This window comes from Molothrus ater, chromosome 21, assembly GCF_012460135.2.
Source record: "Molothrus ater isolate BHLD 08-10-18 breed brown headed cowbird chromosome 21, BPBGC_Mater_1.1, whole genome shotgun sequence".
Lineage (NCBI taxonomy): Eukaryota > Metazoa > Chordata > Aves > Passeriformes > Icteridae > Molothrus > Molothrus ater.
In genome coordinates this window covers 10,105,709-10,120,896 of record NC_050498.2, presented here as the reverse complement: position 1 = coordinate 10,120,896, position 15,188 = coordinate 10,105,709, and the positions used below count along the sequence as shown (strand labels likewise).

At 50.9% G+C, this 15,188-nt stretch overlaps 1 protein-coding gene across 3 annotated transcripts in view; it reads left to right on the top strand.

Annotated features, from left to right (window-relative positions):
* ACACA (acetyl-CoA carboxylase alpha) overlaps positions 1-15,188 on the top strand; it is a 106,086-nt gene that overhangs the window by 8,935 nt on the left and 81,963 nt on the right. For 2 of the 3 annotated variants that reach the window (XM_036394909.2, XM_054517007.1), the window contains exons 4-15: positions 6,732-6,864; positions 7,412-7,550; positions 8,532-8,641; positions 9,116-9,197; positions 9,559-9,657; positions 10,559-10,665; positions 11,216-11,326; positions 11,430-11,639; positions 12,140-12,310; positions 12,930-13,091; positions 13,730-13,893; positions 14,746-14,896. In XM_036394909.2, coding sequence (XP_036250802.1) covers positions 6,732-6,864; positions 7,412-7,550; positions 8,532-8,641; positions 9,116-9,197; positions 9,559-9,657; positions 10,559-10,665; positions 11,216-11,326; positions 11,430-11,639; positions 12,140-12,310; positions 12,930-13,091; positions 13,730-13,893; positions 14,746-14,896 — 1,639 coding nt within the window. Of the gene's footprint in view, positions 1-2,739; positions 3,018-6,731; positions 6,865-7,411; positions 7,551-8,531; positions 8,642-9,115; positions 9,198-9,558; positions 9,658-10,558; positions 10,666-11,215; positions 11,327-11,429; positions 11,640-12,139; positions 12,311-12,929; positions 13,092-13,729; positions 13,894-14,745; positions 14,897-15,188 lie in introns of those variants that run through there. The other variant, XM_036394908.2, reaches the window with a different exon arrangement.

Sequence of the window (15,188 nt, the reverse complement as noted above, 5' to 3'; positions counted from 1 at the left end):
CATTGATGCTCTGGAGCTGTTGGTGCTGCTGTGGTTTTGGGCCAGCTGTGGGCAGGGAGGCACAAATGTGCTGTGGGGTCTGTGGGGCTGCTGCTGCCTCTGGGGCTGCTCCACAGGGCATTTCTCCTCTGCTGCATGGAGGAGAAGTCCTTGCTGTTCCAGGCTGTCTGCAGGGTCAGGATAAATATCCACATCAATAAAGTGTACGCACAAACACAATTGTGCAGTCTGAGCACCTCAGCTGAAGGAGTCTCCCTGCCTGGTTTAGCTTGCACATCGCAGGCGCACAGGGAAACTTTCTGGTCATGCTTCCCCTTCTTCTCATCTCTCTGCCCTCAGAAAAGATTCCCCTCTGGCTCTGTGCTGTCAGGTGGTGCTGGAGCTCCTGTGTGGGCTGATTTCTGAGGAAGGAAAGCCTTCCTCTATCCCAGCCTGGCCGTGGGTGCTTCCAGGGATGGGGCAGCCCCAGCATCTCTGAGCACCCAGTGCCAAGCCCTCCCCAGCCTCACAGGGAGGAATTTCTGCTTAATTTCTAACCTGAACCTGCCCTCCTTCAGCTTAAGGCCATGAACTTCATCCACCTGGAGTGAAAAGCTGACTTCCTCCTCTCTCTGTTGAAAGAGAAGGAGGTGGTTTGGCCTCGTGGCTGTGCCTGGTTGTACTGATAAGGTGGGAATTGCACGTGGGAATTGCAGCTCCTTCCTTCCCTGGAAGCTGCTCTGCTCCCTGAGCAAACACACTCTATAGCTCTGCCTGCCTCTCAGAGGCTGTATTCTTATTTTGGTGTTGTTTCGCTCCCTTTAGCCTCAGTTAACAGAAATGTCCTCTCTAAATTCATTTGTTGGGAGCTTCTGCAGAGATTCCCTGGCTGGGACACCCCAGCGTGACAGCCACGTGCTCACTTATCTGATCCTTGTGCCTGAGAGATAGATAACCAATCTCACTGTGGTGAATTTAATGTGAGACTCCCCACCTGCCCCACCTGGTGTGAAAGGGTCCATTCTGGTGTTGTGCAGATCAGATCTGTCCAACACCTGAACTCTGCCAAAGAGCATGGGAGGGCTCCCTGCCAGGGACTCCAGTTCCTCTCACTCTGCTGCACAACTCTCTGCTGCTGCTGTTGTTGTTGTTATTCACTTTTATCTTGGTGCCAGGGCTTGACCTGGAGAGTTTTGGGCTGTTTGCTGCTCTGGGAACATGTGGAGTTTTATACTTCATGAGGATGGAAAAGTAAAACTCTTTTGGTACTCTGTAAGTTTAGGAACTGGATTATGGATATTAATTTGATTTAAAGTTTGCTGTTTATCTGGATTGACGTGGATTCAGTGGATGTTTTGAGTGTCAGGGTGTTGTGTGTCCTGGGAATGGTCCTGTTCCAAATGCACCTGGCATGGCAGGTGAGCAGCCAGGTGTGTGGCTAGGAAAGGAACTTCTGCCAAACTGTTGGCACTTGGTTATTTGGGAGGAATCCTGGCAGCTTGTACCCATTTGGGCTCTGTAAAAATTCCAGCTTTGGGCTAAAGACCTGCCTGGGCTGGGAAAGGCAGGCAGGTCTTTAGGGAAGGGAAGTTATCTGCCAGGCAGTGCAGAGGGGGCTGCTTCTGTTCTGTGCTGCATCCTTTATTTGATTCCCTGAAATCCTGAGGCTCAGCTCATGTCAGAGCTGAGTCGGGTTCCATTTGTTTTGACCCGTAGGTCAAAGCCAGGGCTTCACCTGCAGGAGCTGTGTCACGCTGTGTGTGTGTGTGTGCCTGCACAAGCTGCCTCTGCCATTCCTCTCTGCAGCCCTGGAGAGCTGTCCCTGTCACCTCCCCAGCCCTGCTGACAGCCCCACATTGGTTGCTGTAGTTGTAGGTTGGCTGGTCCTTTTGGGCCTGGTATTTTGGATCAGGAAAGGTCAGTTAGGTGAGAGGCAAGGTTTTGTCCTCTGTTGAGGAGGTTGGTTATGCTTAGGCGGTGGATTGAGGGGTTAAAGTACCCTAGAGATGTGGAGAAGTTTGAGAGAGGGGTTTGTTTTGTGAGGATAAGTGTTTGGGCTATTTTTGAGATTTCTAGGGCTAAAGCAATGCCTAGGGCTGTTACAGCCAGGCTGTTGCAATCCTACAAATGCACTGACCGCCTGGGGTCACAGAGCCTGCAGCAGCTGGGGCTGTGCTCACCTGGGCAGGATCCCATGGGTGCTGGATCCTCCTCCCTGTGGGTGCTGCATCCTCCTTCCCTTGGCTGCTGCATCCCCCTGGGTGCTGCTGCATCCCCCTGGGTGCTGCTGCATCCCTCCTGTGGGTGCTGCATCCTCCTTCCCTTGGGTGCTGCATCCCCTCCCGTGGGTGCTGCTGCATCCCCCTGGGTGCTGCTGCATCCCTCCTGTGGGTGCTGCATCCTCCTTCCCTTGGGTGCTGCATCCCCTCCCGTGGGTGCTGCTGCATCCCCTCCCGTGGGTGCTGCTGCATCCCTCCCTCCCGTGGGTGCTGCTGCATCCCTCTCCCTGTGGGTGCTGCTGCATCCCTCTCCCTGTGGGTGCTGCTGCATCCCCTCCCGTGGGTGCTGCTGCATCCCTCCGTCCCGTGGGTGCAGTGCCCCCGTTCCCGGTGTGCCCCCGGTGCTCGGAGCAGCCCCGGTGGGGCTCGTTGCCATCACTGCTCGTTCCGTTACTCACTGCTCGTTACGTAACGCTGGCCGGGCTGTCCCTTCCCCGATCAGCTGCTCCGGTGACGGAGGGAAGGAGGGAGGCCGGTCCCTCTGCTGCGTCACCGCCACCGTGTCGCTGTCACCGCGAGGGTGGCGCGGCCGGGGCAGCCGGGACAAAGGTGATGGGGTCTGGGGCGCTCGGGATGGGCCCTGCTCGGAGGGGAAGCCGTGTGAGGCTCCTGGCAGCGTCTCCTTGAGCTGCAGAGCTGCAGGGAGGAGCTGTGAGCAGCCCGAGCTTGGTGATTCCTCACTCACTCACTCACTCACTCACTCAGCATGGAGGATTCTGCAGAGCAGAGTCAGGAGATGAGGTACCACATGCTGCAGAGGTAAGGATCACTGATCTGCCTGCCTCCCCTGCCTGGGATCTGCTGGGGTGCTCCCTGAGCTCCTGGTGTTCGTTTTATTCCCTGGAACTCTGGCAGAGCCCCTGGGCTCTGTGCTGGAGGTGCTCTCTGAGCTCCTGGTGTTCATTTTATCCTCTGGGCTCTGTGCTGGGGATGCTCTCTGAGCTCCTGGTGTTCGTTTTATCCCCTGGAACTTGGGCAGAGCCCCTGGGCTGGAGGTGCTCCCTGAGCTCCTGGTGTTCATTTTATCCTCTGGAACTCGGGCAGAGCCCCTGGGCTCTGTGCTGGGGATGCTCCCTGAGCTCCTGGTGTTCATTTTATCCTCTGGGCTCTGTGCTGGGGATGCTCCCTGAGCTCCTGGTGTTCATTTTATCCTCTGGGCTCTGTGCTGGGGATGCTCCCTGAGCTCCTGGTGTTCATTTTATCCCCCGGGCTCTCCATGCATGCAGCCTGTGACAGAGGTGCCAGGGTGCAGCTCAGCTGGGGGATCAGGGTTCTTCAAGTTGGAGGTTCTGCACAACTTCTACCCCCTGTGTCCTCGTTCAGATTTAAATTGATTCCAGCGTTGTCTGGGGCTAAATTACACAGGGACTTTGTCAGAGATCTCCTCACAGGAGCCTCTGGATTTCAGTGCTGGGAGTGCAATGCACAAGGCTGTGCACTGTACACTGGTGTAGTTCACATACAGAAATATAAAGGTAAACTTGAGATATATACAACTATGGAGGTGAATTACATATAAATATAGAGGCTATGACATACACAAAAATAGAGGGATATTTTATAAATATACTTGTATTATCTATACACATATAGAGGTGTATGTACAAACAGAGGTATGTTACATATATACAAATAAAGGGGAGAAAAGCATTTTGAGAATTCCTCCACCACAAAACATGGCAGTTGTGAGCAGGTGATTAATAGGGGTGACAGTCACTAACTCAGCATTTATTCTGTTTTGTTTAGAGCTCTGTGCTTTCTTCCTTTCTGTCCAGTTTCTATCTCATCTTATCCTGCAAAAAAAACCCCAACTCTTGTGTTTTGATTACAGTGTGCAGCCTGTGATTATTGATAAATAAACTTGGTGTTCTTGGCATGCTCACAAATCAAACTGTAGTTGCTTATGTCCAAATGTTTGTTGCATCCTGAATTATGAACCTCAGGCTCTGTTGACATTTTACCTGGAGCAGTATCTTTGTGTGTAGTAATTTCTTGGTGGGACAGTTCGTATTTAAACATGTTCACAAATCCTCACCTTGGGATTTTTATCTTGTTTTTGTTGAGACTGCTCTCAATAAACCTGTAATGCATGAACCTCTCTGGCTCCTTGGACTGTGCTCCTTCCTTGTCAGGAAGACTCTGACCCCCTAAATGCATCCATTTAGTAGAAATTCAACCTTAACTACACCTTTGCTCTCTTTCTTGCCTGTTGGCCCCTGTTCTTGTATTCCCAGGCTGAGTTCACAGCAGCGTGAGAACTTTTGGGGACAGCTCTGAGTTTGGGGACAATGTCTGGAAGTGCAGCTGAGTGGAAGGGAAAGTACAAGGGGACGAATCTGTGCACACAGAGCTTGTTCTGTGCCTTTCTCTGGCTCTCAGCTCCTCTCTGAGATAAGATACTCGAGTGGATGGAGTTGTTCTGACCTAGCACAGGTCCCAGGGTGTCGCTGGCGGGGACAGCCTTGCTCTGGCGTGTCCCTGTGCTCCTGGTGAAGCGCTGAGGAGGGTCTGTGCTCCATGTGGGGAAACCTTCGTGGCCACGAGGGCTTTGTGAGGGAGTGAGTGTCGGGGGAATTCCCTGTCAGGCTGTGGCCAGGCCCCTGCAGCAGCAGCTCCTTCCAGCAGGGATGCTCCAGCCCTGCCCAGGAGCAGCTCTGGGGCTCCCTGGCCCTGGTGGCTGGGATGGCAGAAGGAAACCTGTGCCTTGCCTTCTCCTGGTGCTGCTTTTCCCTTTGTGCCCTCCCCCAGCAGCTCTGCCTGCATCCCATGCCCTGTTCCCAGGGGAATTGCTCAATGGAGCAGCTGATCAGGGCAGAGGTTCCATCCAGGGGGCTCCTGGGCACAGATCTGCAGTGACCAGCACCACCCTTGGTGCTGCTGGGGCTGAGATTCCTGAGGGATTCTGAATTCCTTATTCTGAGCTGAGATCCTCCTTCCCAATCCTCATTCCTGAGGGTTCTGAATTCCTCATTCTCAGCTGAGATCCTCCTTCCCAATGCTCATTCCTGAGGGTTCTGAATTCCTCATTCTGAGCTGAGATCCTCCTTCCAAATCCTCATTCCTGAGGATTCTGAATTCCTTATTCTGAGCTGAGATCCTCATCCCAATGCTCATTCCTGAGGGTTCTGAATTCCTCATTCTGAGCTGAGATCCTCATCCCAATGCTCATTCCTGAGGGTTCTGAATTCCTCATTCTCAGCTGAGATCCTCCTTCCCAATGCTCATTCCTGAGGGTTCTGAATTCCTTATTCTGAGCTGAGATCCTCATCCCAATCCTCATTCCTGAGGGTTCTGAATTCCTCATTCTGAGCTGAGATCCTCCTTCCCAATCCCCATTCCTGAGGGATTCTGAATTCCTCATTCTCAGCTGAGATCCTCCTTCCCAATGCTCATTCCTGAGGGTTCTGAATTCCTCATTCTGAGCTGAGATCCTCATCCCAATGCTCATTCCTGAGGATTCTGAATTCCTCATTCTCAGCTGAGATCCTCCTTCCCAATCCTCACTCCTCCAGAAGGGTCTGTGCTGCTGCCAGGGGCAGGAAGGGCTTCCCTGTGCTCCTGGGGAGGGAAACTCTTGGGAAAAGCACAGTAAAATCGAGTGAACTGTGGGCTGAGCAGGGAGGTGAAGCTTCAGTGCCTGTGGCATGAAAAGTGTCTCATGAATTCCCTGATTTCCAGTCGTGCTGCACCAGGGCAGACACTCAGCGTGAGGAGCAGCTCTGTGCTCTCCCCTGGAATTTCCTCTCTCAGACTGAGCTTTGTAAACCCTGGCAAAGCAGAGCCAAAGGGGATCTGTGCCTGTGGTGTTGCTGTGCAGGCTGGAGCAGGAGGAGGGGAAGTGGCTGTGCCATTCCCACACACAAGAGCTGTGGCAGGGCACGGGGCTGGGCTTGGCAGGCACAAAATTGGCTTTCTGTGTTTGGAGTAGGAGTAATGTGATTAATTTGTCCTCTGGCTCCCAGAGCTTTTGAGGAAGATATTAAAGACTGGGTAGTGGAGAACTCCTAGAAAATGATTTCCATAGCCAGTCTGGGTGTCTCATTTGCACCTGGGGATAAATTTGCTGTGCTTTCCAAGAGGATTTCCTTAGAGAGCCTGATCTTTGCAGCTTGTTTTGCCGAAGCCAGAAATCGCTGTTGTTTCCAGCTTCTCTGGATGGATTGAAAGCAATCTGGTGGAGCATTGTTCTGTACTGGACAGCAACATATAGCAAATTTAATTTTACCTATTTATGTTTTGGCATAGCTGGGATTTTCCTAGATAACCTGAAACTTTTGGAAATAACTGAAAAGTACTTTAACAGGAGTCACCCCTGTAAAACTGAGCACCAGTCTGAGGGTCTGGAGGCCAGGAGAGATTCTGCTTGTCTGACTGGGGAGCGTGGCCAAAGAGAACTTTCCCATTACTCACACGCTTTGTTTTGCTGCTGTCCGGCTGTCCTGACAGGTTGTTTCTGTCTGTCCCTCTCCCCAGGCCCAGCATGTCTGGTTTGCACCTTGTCAAGCAGGGCCGGGACAGGAAGAAGGTGGACGTGCAGCGAGATTTCACCGTGGCTTCTCCAGCAGAGTTTGTTACTCGTTTTGGAGGCAATAAAGTCATTGAGAAGGTAACTCCCTGACCTGTCCCAGCATATTCCAGCTCCTCTCTGCAGCTCTGCCTTGTCTCTCTCTAGGGCTGTACATTGCAGGTATCAAATTACTGATGTTTCTGAGCTTGGAAGTTGTGCTTCTGCCTGGAATCATTGTGTTTCCTCTTTCTATGTGATAAACAAATATCTGATTATTTTAGCTTAAAGTAATAAGAAAAAAGATGTGAGCAAGCCAGAAAGATGCAGAGGGATTTAGAGACAGAAAAAACAAAAGCAGACTTGGAAAACATTAAGAAATGTATTTAAAAATGCTTAATAATTTGATTTGAGTCTTTCTGCTCTTTAATCCAACCGAGGCATAACACATTAAAATTTTATGGTGAAACAGGAGCTGCTGTCTGAACTGACAGATGGGCCATGAGCTGGATGCTGGTTAAAAAACTGCACAGCCCCAAACTGGGCAAAAAAATCTGTGTGGGGGGGGGGGGGAAATAACTTCTTCAATGATTGTTGATTGTTTTGTGCTATTTAGACTCTATTTGATGCCAGCTTCTGATGCCCCCAGGTGCTGATAGCCAACAATGGCATTGCAGCAGTGAAGTGCATGAGGTCCATCCGGCGCTGGTCCTACGAGATGTTCAGGAACGAGAGGGCCATCAGGTTCGTGGTCATGGTCACCCCTGAGGACCTGAAAGCCAATGCAGGTGAGCTGGGCAGGGTCACAGCCTTCTCCTGGCACAGCCCTGGGCATGCAGGGGGGGAATGGACCCTGCCCTGCCAGCACTGGGGTGTTTGGGCAGGCCCGTGCTCCCCAGAGCCAGCCCTGGGAGGAGCAGCTGGGAGGGCTCAGCCTGGGGAAAAGGAGGATTTTAGAGTGAGTAAAGCAGGGTTTTAGAGTGAGTAAAGCAGGGTTTTAGAGCGAGTCCTGCTCTAAAAAAGCAGGATTTTAGAGTAAATCCTGTTCTAAAAAAGCAAGATTTTAGAGTGAGTCCTGCTCTAAAAAATGCAGGATTTTAGAGTGAGTCCTGCTCTAAAAAAACCAGGATTTTAGAGTGAGTCTTGCTTTATAAAAGCAGGATTTTAGAGTGAGTCCTGCTCTAAAAAAGCAGGATTTTGGAGTGAGTCCTTCTCTAAAAAAAGCAGGATTTTAGGGTGAGTAAAACAGGATTTTAGAGCGAGTCCTGCTCTAAAAAAGCAGGATTTTAGAGCGAGTCCTGCTCTAAAAAAGCAGGATTTTAGAGCGAGTCCTGCTCTAAAAAAGCAGGATTTTAGAGCGAGTCCTGCTCTAAAAAAGCAGGATTTTAGAGTGAGTCTTGCTTTATAAAAGCAGGATTTTAGAGCGAGTCCTGCTCTAAAAAAGCAGGATTTTAGAGTAAATCCTGTTCTAAAAAAGCAAGATTTTAGAGTGAGTCCTGCTCTAAAAAATGCAGGATTTTAGAGTGAGTCCTGCTCTAAAAAAAACCAGGATTTTAGAGTGAGCCTTGCTTTATAAAAGCAGGATTTTAGAGTGAGTCCTGCTCTAAAAAAGCAGGATTTTAGAGTGAGTCCTTCTCAAAAAAAAGCAGGATTTTAGAGCGAGTCCTTCTCAAAAAAAAGCAGGATTTTGGAGTGAGTCCTGCTCTAAAAAAGCAGGATTTTGGAGTGCTGTTAGATTTGCAGCCTGAATGGACCCCCTGTGTTTGCAGAGTACATCAAAATGGCAGATCACTACGTGCCCGTGCCAGGAGGACCCAACAACAACAACTATGCAAACGTGGAGCTCATCCTGGACATCGCCAAGAGGATCCCAGTGCAGGTGAGAATGTCACAGACACTGAGCTGTGTCCTCTCCTTCAGGAAGGAGCTGTGCCTGGGGAGCAGGGCAGGACAGAGAAGCTGGAATTCCAAACCAGATGGGCACCCCAGGGCAGCCCGTGGGACAGTGCAGTGGCTGTCCCAGCAGGAATATCTGCACAGAGGGAGGTTCCCTGCAGCCCTGCACTTTCCTGCACCCAGATCCTCCTCACCCAGGTCCTCCTCAGGTCCTCCTGATCCAGATCCTCCTCATCCAGATCCTTCTCAGCTCTTCTTCAGCTCCTCCTCAGCCTGCTTGCACTTGCCTGCAAGGTGCAAGCCATCCTTTAAATTCAGCACACCCTGCAGCTCAGAGGCTGTTCTGAGGCTGTTTTCCATGAGGAAGAGAAAGACTTGGAGTGTTTGCATGTGTCTGTTTCTGCTCACTTGCTTGTTGCATTCAAACAAAGAGCAAATTGTTTGTTTTCTCCTGCAGGCTGTGTGGGCTGGCTGGGGCCATGCATCAGAGAACCCCAAACTGCCAGAACTTCTCCACAAAAACGGGATTGCTTTCATGGGTGAGGAGATGGACTGCTCTGCTGATGTCTAGGCCTTGTTTGGAGGTGGGGAGGTTTAGGGGGGGTAGAAACCCTGAGTCCAAGAGAGAGCCATGAGGAATGGTCTGCAGTGCAAGATGGATGAAATGTTCTTTGCAGCTGTTCTTGTATGGAGGAAGGGGAAAGTTTTCCATAACATCCTTTAATGTTGAGATAAAAAATCAGAAAAGATTCCTGATAAATCAGATTGTCCCTGTTCTCATTTTAAAGAGGGCTCAGTTTTATGGGAGGAGTGGAGTTTTTCCTAAATCAAACTTTTAGACCTTGCCCGAATGTCTGAAGCCCCTGTGTCTCTCTCATGCGTTGTCTTTGCTCTCTGCAGGTCCTCCCAGCCAAGCCATGTGGGCCTTAGGAGATAAAATTGCTTCTTCCATCGTGGCTCAGACTGCTGGCATCCCAACTCTTCCTTGGAGTGGCAGTGGTAAGAGGGAAATTATCCTGTGCTTATCAAGAGCATCCTGATGTTCTTTCCCTCCAGTTTATAAGCTCTGTGCACACAAGTGTGTACCTGGAGATGTTCCATGTGTTCAGGGTTTCCCATTTGTGCTGTTTGCCCAGCACACCGGTGAGGTGCCTGGAGTCAGTGACATTGGGGGTGGGATGAGCCTGGAGGGGTGGGAGAAGCTGGCAGCCTGCAGAGGAGGGATGGGAGGAGAAGTGAGCAAACGTGCAAGAAGTTCTTCCCTGGAGTGAAGCTGATGCTCACCTGCTACACCCAGGCCTTGCAGACACCTGGTCTGATGGGAGGTGTCCCTGCCCTGGAACAAGGTGATCTTTGAAGTCCCTTCCAGCCCAAAGCCCCCCGTGATCCTGTGCAGTTTTGGAGCCCATGCTCTGCTGCCATGGAATTCCTCTGCAGCTCCAAAACTCTGTAAACAGCAGCCTGCCTCTCACAGATGAATGGAGGAGGATATGATGGGTTGGATAGAAATGCTTGCTCCCCAGAGATCAGGAATGCTGCACTCTGCACACTCCTTCTCTGAGGGCTCCCAGCCCTTGCTCAGGCAGCTGTGGCTGTCACTTGTGTCCTGCAGTGGCTCCTCACAGCCTGGCAGCACAGGGAGCTCAGAGGGTGAGGATGTTTCTTGTGTTTAAAGGCAGTGATTTGTGTAGGCTGCGCACATTTTAACCGTGGCTACACAGTTAAACTCAGGGGCTTCCTCTGCCCCAGGGGCTGGGACTTGATCCCTGTGAATTATTGGATAGACAGAGGAGATGAATGGGTTCATTCAGAGGGGCTTTATCAGACTTCAGCTGGAAATACAGACTCCAGTCTGGCTTTGTCAGTTTGTGGTCTGGTTTTAAGTCACTTTGTGCTCCAGGGCTCCGAGTGGACTGGCAGGAGAACGACCTCCAGAAGCGCATCCTGAGCGTTCCCCAGGAGCTCTACGAGAAGGGCTACGTCAGGGATGCTGATGATGGCCTCAGGGTGGGTCTGGGGGCTCTCAGGGTGGCTCTGGGGCTCTCAGGGTGGCTCTGGGGGCTCCCAGGGTGGCTCTGGGGGCTCTGCAGGTGGTTGTGGGGCTCCCAGGATGGGTCAGAGGCTCCCAGGGTGGCACTTCATATTTGGAATTTCTCCTCGAGGAGGAGTTTTAGAATAAGAAATATTCCTGGCACAATACAGGATTTGGAGTTTTCCTTTGTGAAGAGTGGGGTGGAGTGATTTTTTCATGTTACCCAGGTTTTTAAATTATTTTCTGTATTATATAAAAGCTTTTCTGTGAATTCCTAGATTTAATGGCATTGAAGCACTGACAAAGGATTTTGTGGTCACTTGCAGAGGTCAGAGTTCTCTGTAATCACAAAATCCGTGCTGACTTTTCCAGCTACAGGCACTCTTGCCAATGGAATATTTGGTTTCTATGCCATTGGTTGCTAAATAGTCAGATATGGATGTGAATCAGAAGGGAAATAATGATATTTTCCCTGGATTCTGCTGCCTTTTTGTCCTTACCCTGCTGTTCCGCCCCTTTTGCCAGGCTGCTGAGGAGGTTGGCTACCCTGTCATGATCAAGGCCTCTGAAGGAGGAGGAGGAAAAGGGATCAGGAAAGTGAACAACGCAGATGACTTCCCCAACCTGTTCAGACAGGTGATGCTCCCACCCCCCTGGGCTCGCTCAGGTCCCCGTGGGACCTCAGCACTGAGGGTGCCTCTCACACGACGTGCTCTGCCTCCCTCTGCCCCTGCTGCAGGTTCAAACAGAGGTGCCAGGCTCCCCCATCTTTGTGATGAGGCTGGCCAAGCAGTCCAGGCACCTGGAGGTGCAGATCCTGGCAGACCAGTACGGCAACGCCATCTCGCTCTTCGGCCGCGACTGCTCCGTGCAGCGCCGCCACCAGAAGATCATCGAGGAGGCCCCAGCCTCCATTGCCACCTCTGCAGTGTTTGAGCACATGGAGCAGGTGAGAGTGCCTCTGCAGCTTGCCCTGCCCTGGCAGGACTTGGTATTTTTGTTTTGCATTTGCATTGGTGAGTGTTTTAAAGGAGCAGTAGAGGGTTGTGTGTTTCCGCCTGCTTGGTGTGGGCAGGCGCTCACATTTCCACACCAACAGCTCCTTTCAAAGATAAATGCCCCCCAAAAAGGGGAGGGAAGTGTGTTTTAAATGTGTTACCGTATTAAAAGCAAGTTTCAGGAGTTGCAGGAATTGCCTAATGTTGAGTGTTGCAAATATTTACTTCAAACTCTGCCTTCTGTGAATTGTAAATGAAATAAGTCAGAAATCAAAACTCCTGTCCCACTGGCTTTTCTCTTGGGCCCGTTACAAGTGTTGGGGTGTTTCAGAATGCCAGCAGAAACCTGAAGCGGGTGTGGTGGGTGAACGGAGCTAGCAGGGGTGACTGGCAATGCAATGTCTTGTTTTGTGTGACTGGCAATGCAATGTTCTTGTTTTGTGTGTCCCAGTGTGCGGTGAAGCTCGCCAAGATGGTGGGCTACGTGAGTGCAGGCACTGTGGAGTACCTGTACAGCCAGGACGGCAGCTTCTACTTCCTGGAGCTGAACCCACGCCTGCAGGTGGAGCATCCCTGCACTGAGATGGTGGCAGATGTCAACCTGCCAGCAGCACAGCTCCAGGTGAGCACACAGATGGAGTTTCCCATCTTTCAGCGAGGTCAGCAGTTGTTCGAAGCTCCCCAAGGGCACCCGGGGATCCCTCAGAGGTCCTGTAGAGAGCAGCTGTTGGTGTGCTGTGGCTTGTCAGTCCCTTGTGTGTCCCCCCAACTTTCCAGCAGTGGGTGGATGCCACAGTCCCCTCAGTAAGGCTCTGCATGATTTTCTACTTCTTTTTCGAACTGTATCTATAAAAAAACCCCAACTAATGAACAGGGAAAATGGGATTTTGCTCCATAAGGATGCAGCCAGCAGCTGGTTCTGCAGATTGCTCTCCCCACAGTTTATAATTGCAAAATTCCACAGTTTCCTATAACTAATTAGGGCCCTTCAGGCTCTCTGGGACCTCAGTATATTTTTAACAGGCCTAATGCATGCCCATCCTCAGCTGACCTGGCACTGCCAGCTTTCCCTGGAGCCTTTTAATCAGTCAATGGAAAATGCTGGCTGGAGGGCTTAAGGTGGATATTGCACTGAGCTGAGCTGTCCTGGGAAGCGTGAGTGCTTGGCTCTGTGAGGAGACAAGCTCAGTGGTGCGGCTTGTTTATTTGCTTATTTATTTATTGATGTTCTCCCTCCTCAGATTGCCATGGGGATCCCCCTGCACAGGATCAAGGACATCAGGGTGATGTATGGCGTTTCTCCCTGGGGGGACACAACCATTGACTTTGAGAACTCGGCCCACGTGCCCAGCCCCCGTGGCCACGTCATCGCCGCCCGCATCACCAGCGAGAACCCTGACGAGGTGAGGCCTCCCCTCGGGCCTGCTGCTCACCATCACCCTTGTCATGAAAAATCCTTTCCTTAGGGGCTTTTTCCTCCTGAGAAGCAGAGAGGCCTCAGGAACACATTGTAAACAGTGGTTATCTGCTGCTGTGGAATGCAACAGGTGGATCCATGATTGGCCCATCTCAGATGTTTGTAATTAATGGCCGACCACAGCCCAGCTGGCTCGGACAGAGAGTCTGAGACAGAGCCTTTGTTATCATTCTTTCTGATTCTATTCTTAGCTTAGCCAGCCTTCTGAGATGAAACCTTTGCTTCTATTCTTTTAGTATAGTTTTAATATAATATATATCATAAAATAATAAATCAAGCCTTCTGAAACATAGAGTCAGATCTCTGTCTCTTCCCTCATCCTAAGACCCCTGTGACCACCATCACACTGGCCTGCCCAGGGCCTCTCCCTGCTGCTGCTGCTCAACATTTTGGCAGCAAATTTAAAAGATTCTTCCCTTACCTCACTTAGACTCCGTTAGACACAGCCTGAACTTGTTATACCACGTTGCAACATCAAGAGCTGTCCTCATAACCCTCATTCTGGGTTATTCACCTTTTCTTTAGGGCACAGAGCAATGTCTGTGTGTCTATCTGTCTTTGCAGGGGTTTAAGCCCAGCTCTGGCACGGTTCAGGAGCTGAATTTCCGCAGCAATAAGAATGTCTGGGGCTATTTCAGCGTGGCTGCTGCAGGAGGGCTCCACGAGTTTGCTGATTCCCAGTTTGGTCACTGCTTCTCCTGGGGGGAGAACCGTGAGGAAGCCATCTCGTAAGTGATGTGGGAGGCCTTGGGAATTGCTTGGCTTTGTCCTCTTTGATCCAGGGAAAACAAGGCTCCTTACTTCTAGGAGCTTCAAGAGCAATTTCCCCATCTTTATCTTGTTTTCCATTTTGTGGCCAGACTTCTCATCCTATCTCGATCTGCAATTCCACTGTGTTGCACCTACATTTCTACACTTTTTGCTTAATTTTCTTTCTTTTTCTTCCTTTCTGTTTCATCCCTGCCTTGTATACCTGCTGCTGGGCTGTGACACAGCTACCACAGGGTGAAAATCTCTCTTTAAAGCATCCCGGTGAAGGCTTCTAACAGGGAAAACATTGCTAACCTGACTGACCAATGCTTCAGGATGGTTTGTGAGCCATGGAGTGTCCTCTGTGGTGTGGGATTTCAAGGCACCTGGTCCTAAGGCAGACCTGTCTGACCTGTCATCCATGTTTTTCATCCAGAGCTTTTCCCAGTTCCACTCTGGCTGGGGTGGACACCACATCTGTCTGTCTGTCTGTCTGTTGTACACTCCTGACACATGGTAGGACCCTGGGTGATGATAACAGGGGGAACTCCTGATCCCACTGAGCTGCTCTTCACACCAGCAGCAGGGAGATCCATATTCTCCCATTCCCAACCATCCCTTCACACCAGCAGCAGGGAGATCAATATTCTCCCATTCCCAACCATCCCTTCACACCAGCAGCAGGGAGATCAATATTCTCCCATTCCCAACATCCCTTCAGGACCCTGCTCCATCCAGTGCCTGCGCTCCTCTGCTCTGACCTTCAGGTGCTTTTCTGTCTGCAGCTGCCAAGGGATGGGATAGATAACAGGGCTGCTTTCCCCTTTCAGGAACATGGTGGTGGCTCTGAAGGAGCTGTCCATCCGAGGGGACTTCAGGACCACTGTGGAATACTTGATCAAGCTGCTGGAGACAGAGAGCTTCCAGCAGAACCGCATCGACACGGGCTGGCTGGACCGGCTCATCGCCGAGAAAGTGCAGGTGCAGCTGCTTCCCCTGGCAGGGACACACCTGGCAGGGGGCAGGGGTGGTGCCTGCTGCTGCTAAAGGGTGTAGGAATGGTCGCTGGCCACTTAATGAATAAACATGTTCAGTGGCATTGCTTCCTACGTATATCGGAATCCTAGGTCGTCCCTGTTGGGGAAAGTTGGTTCTTAAAGTTGTCCAGAAAAGCATTGAGACCAATGTTATGTTTGGAATCTGGGACAGATGATAGTGGAAATGTTGTTGGAACCTCGAGATTTGATCCAGGCAGAAGAAAATGTAATTTTAA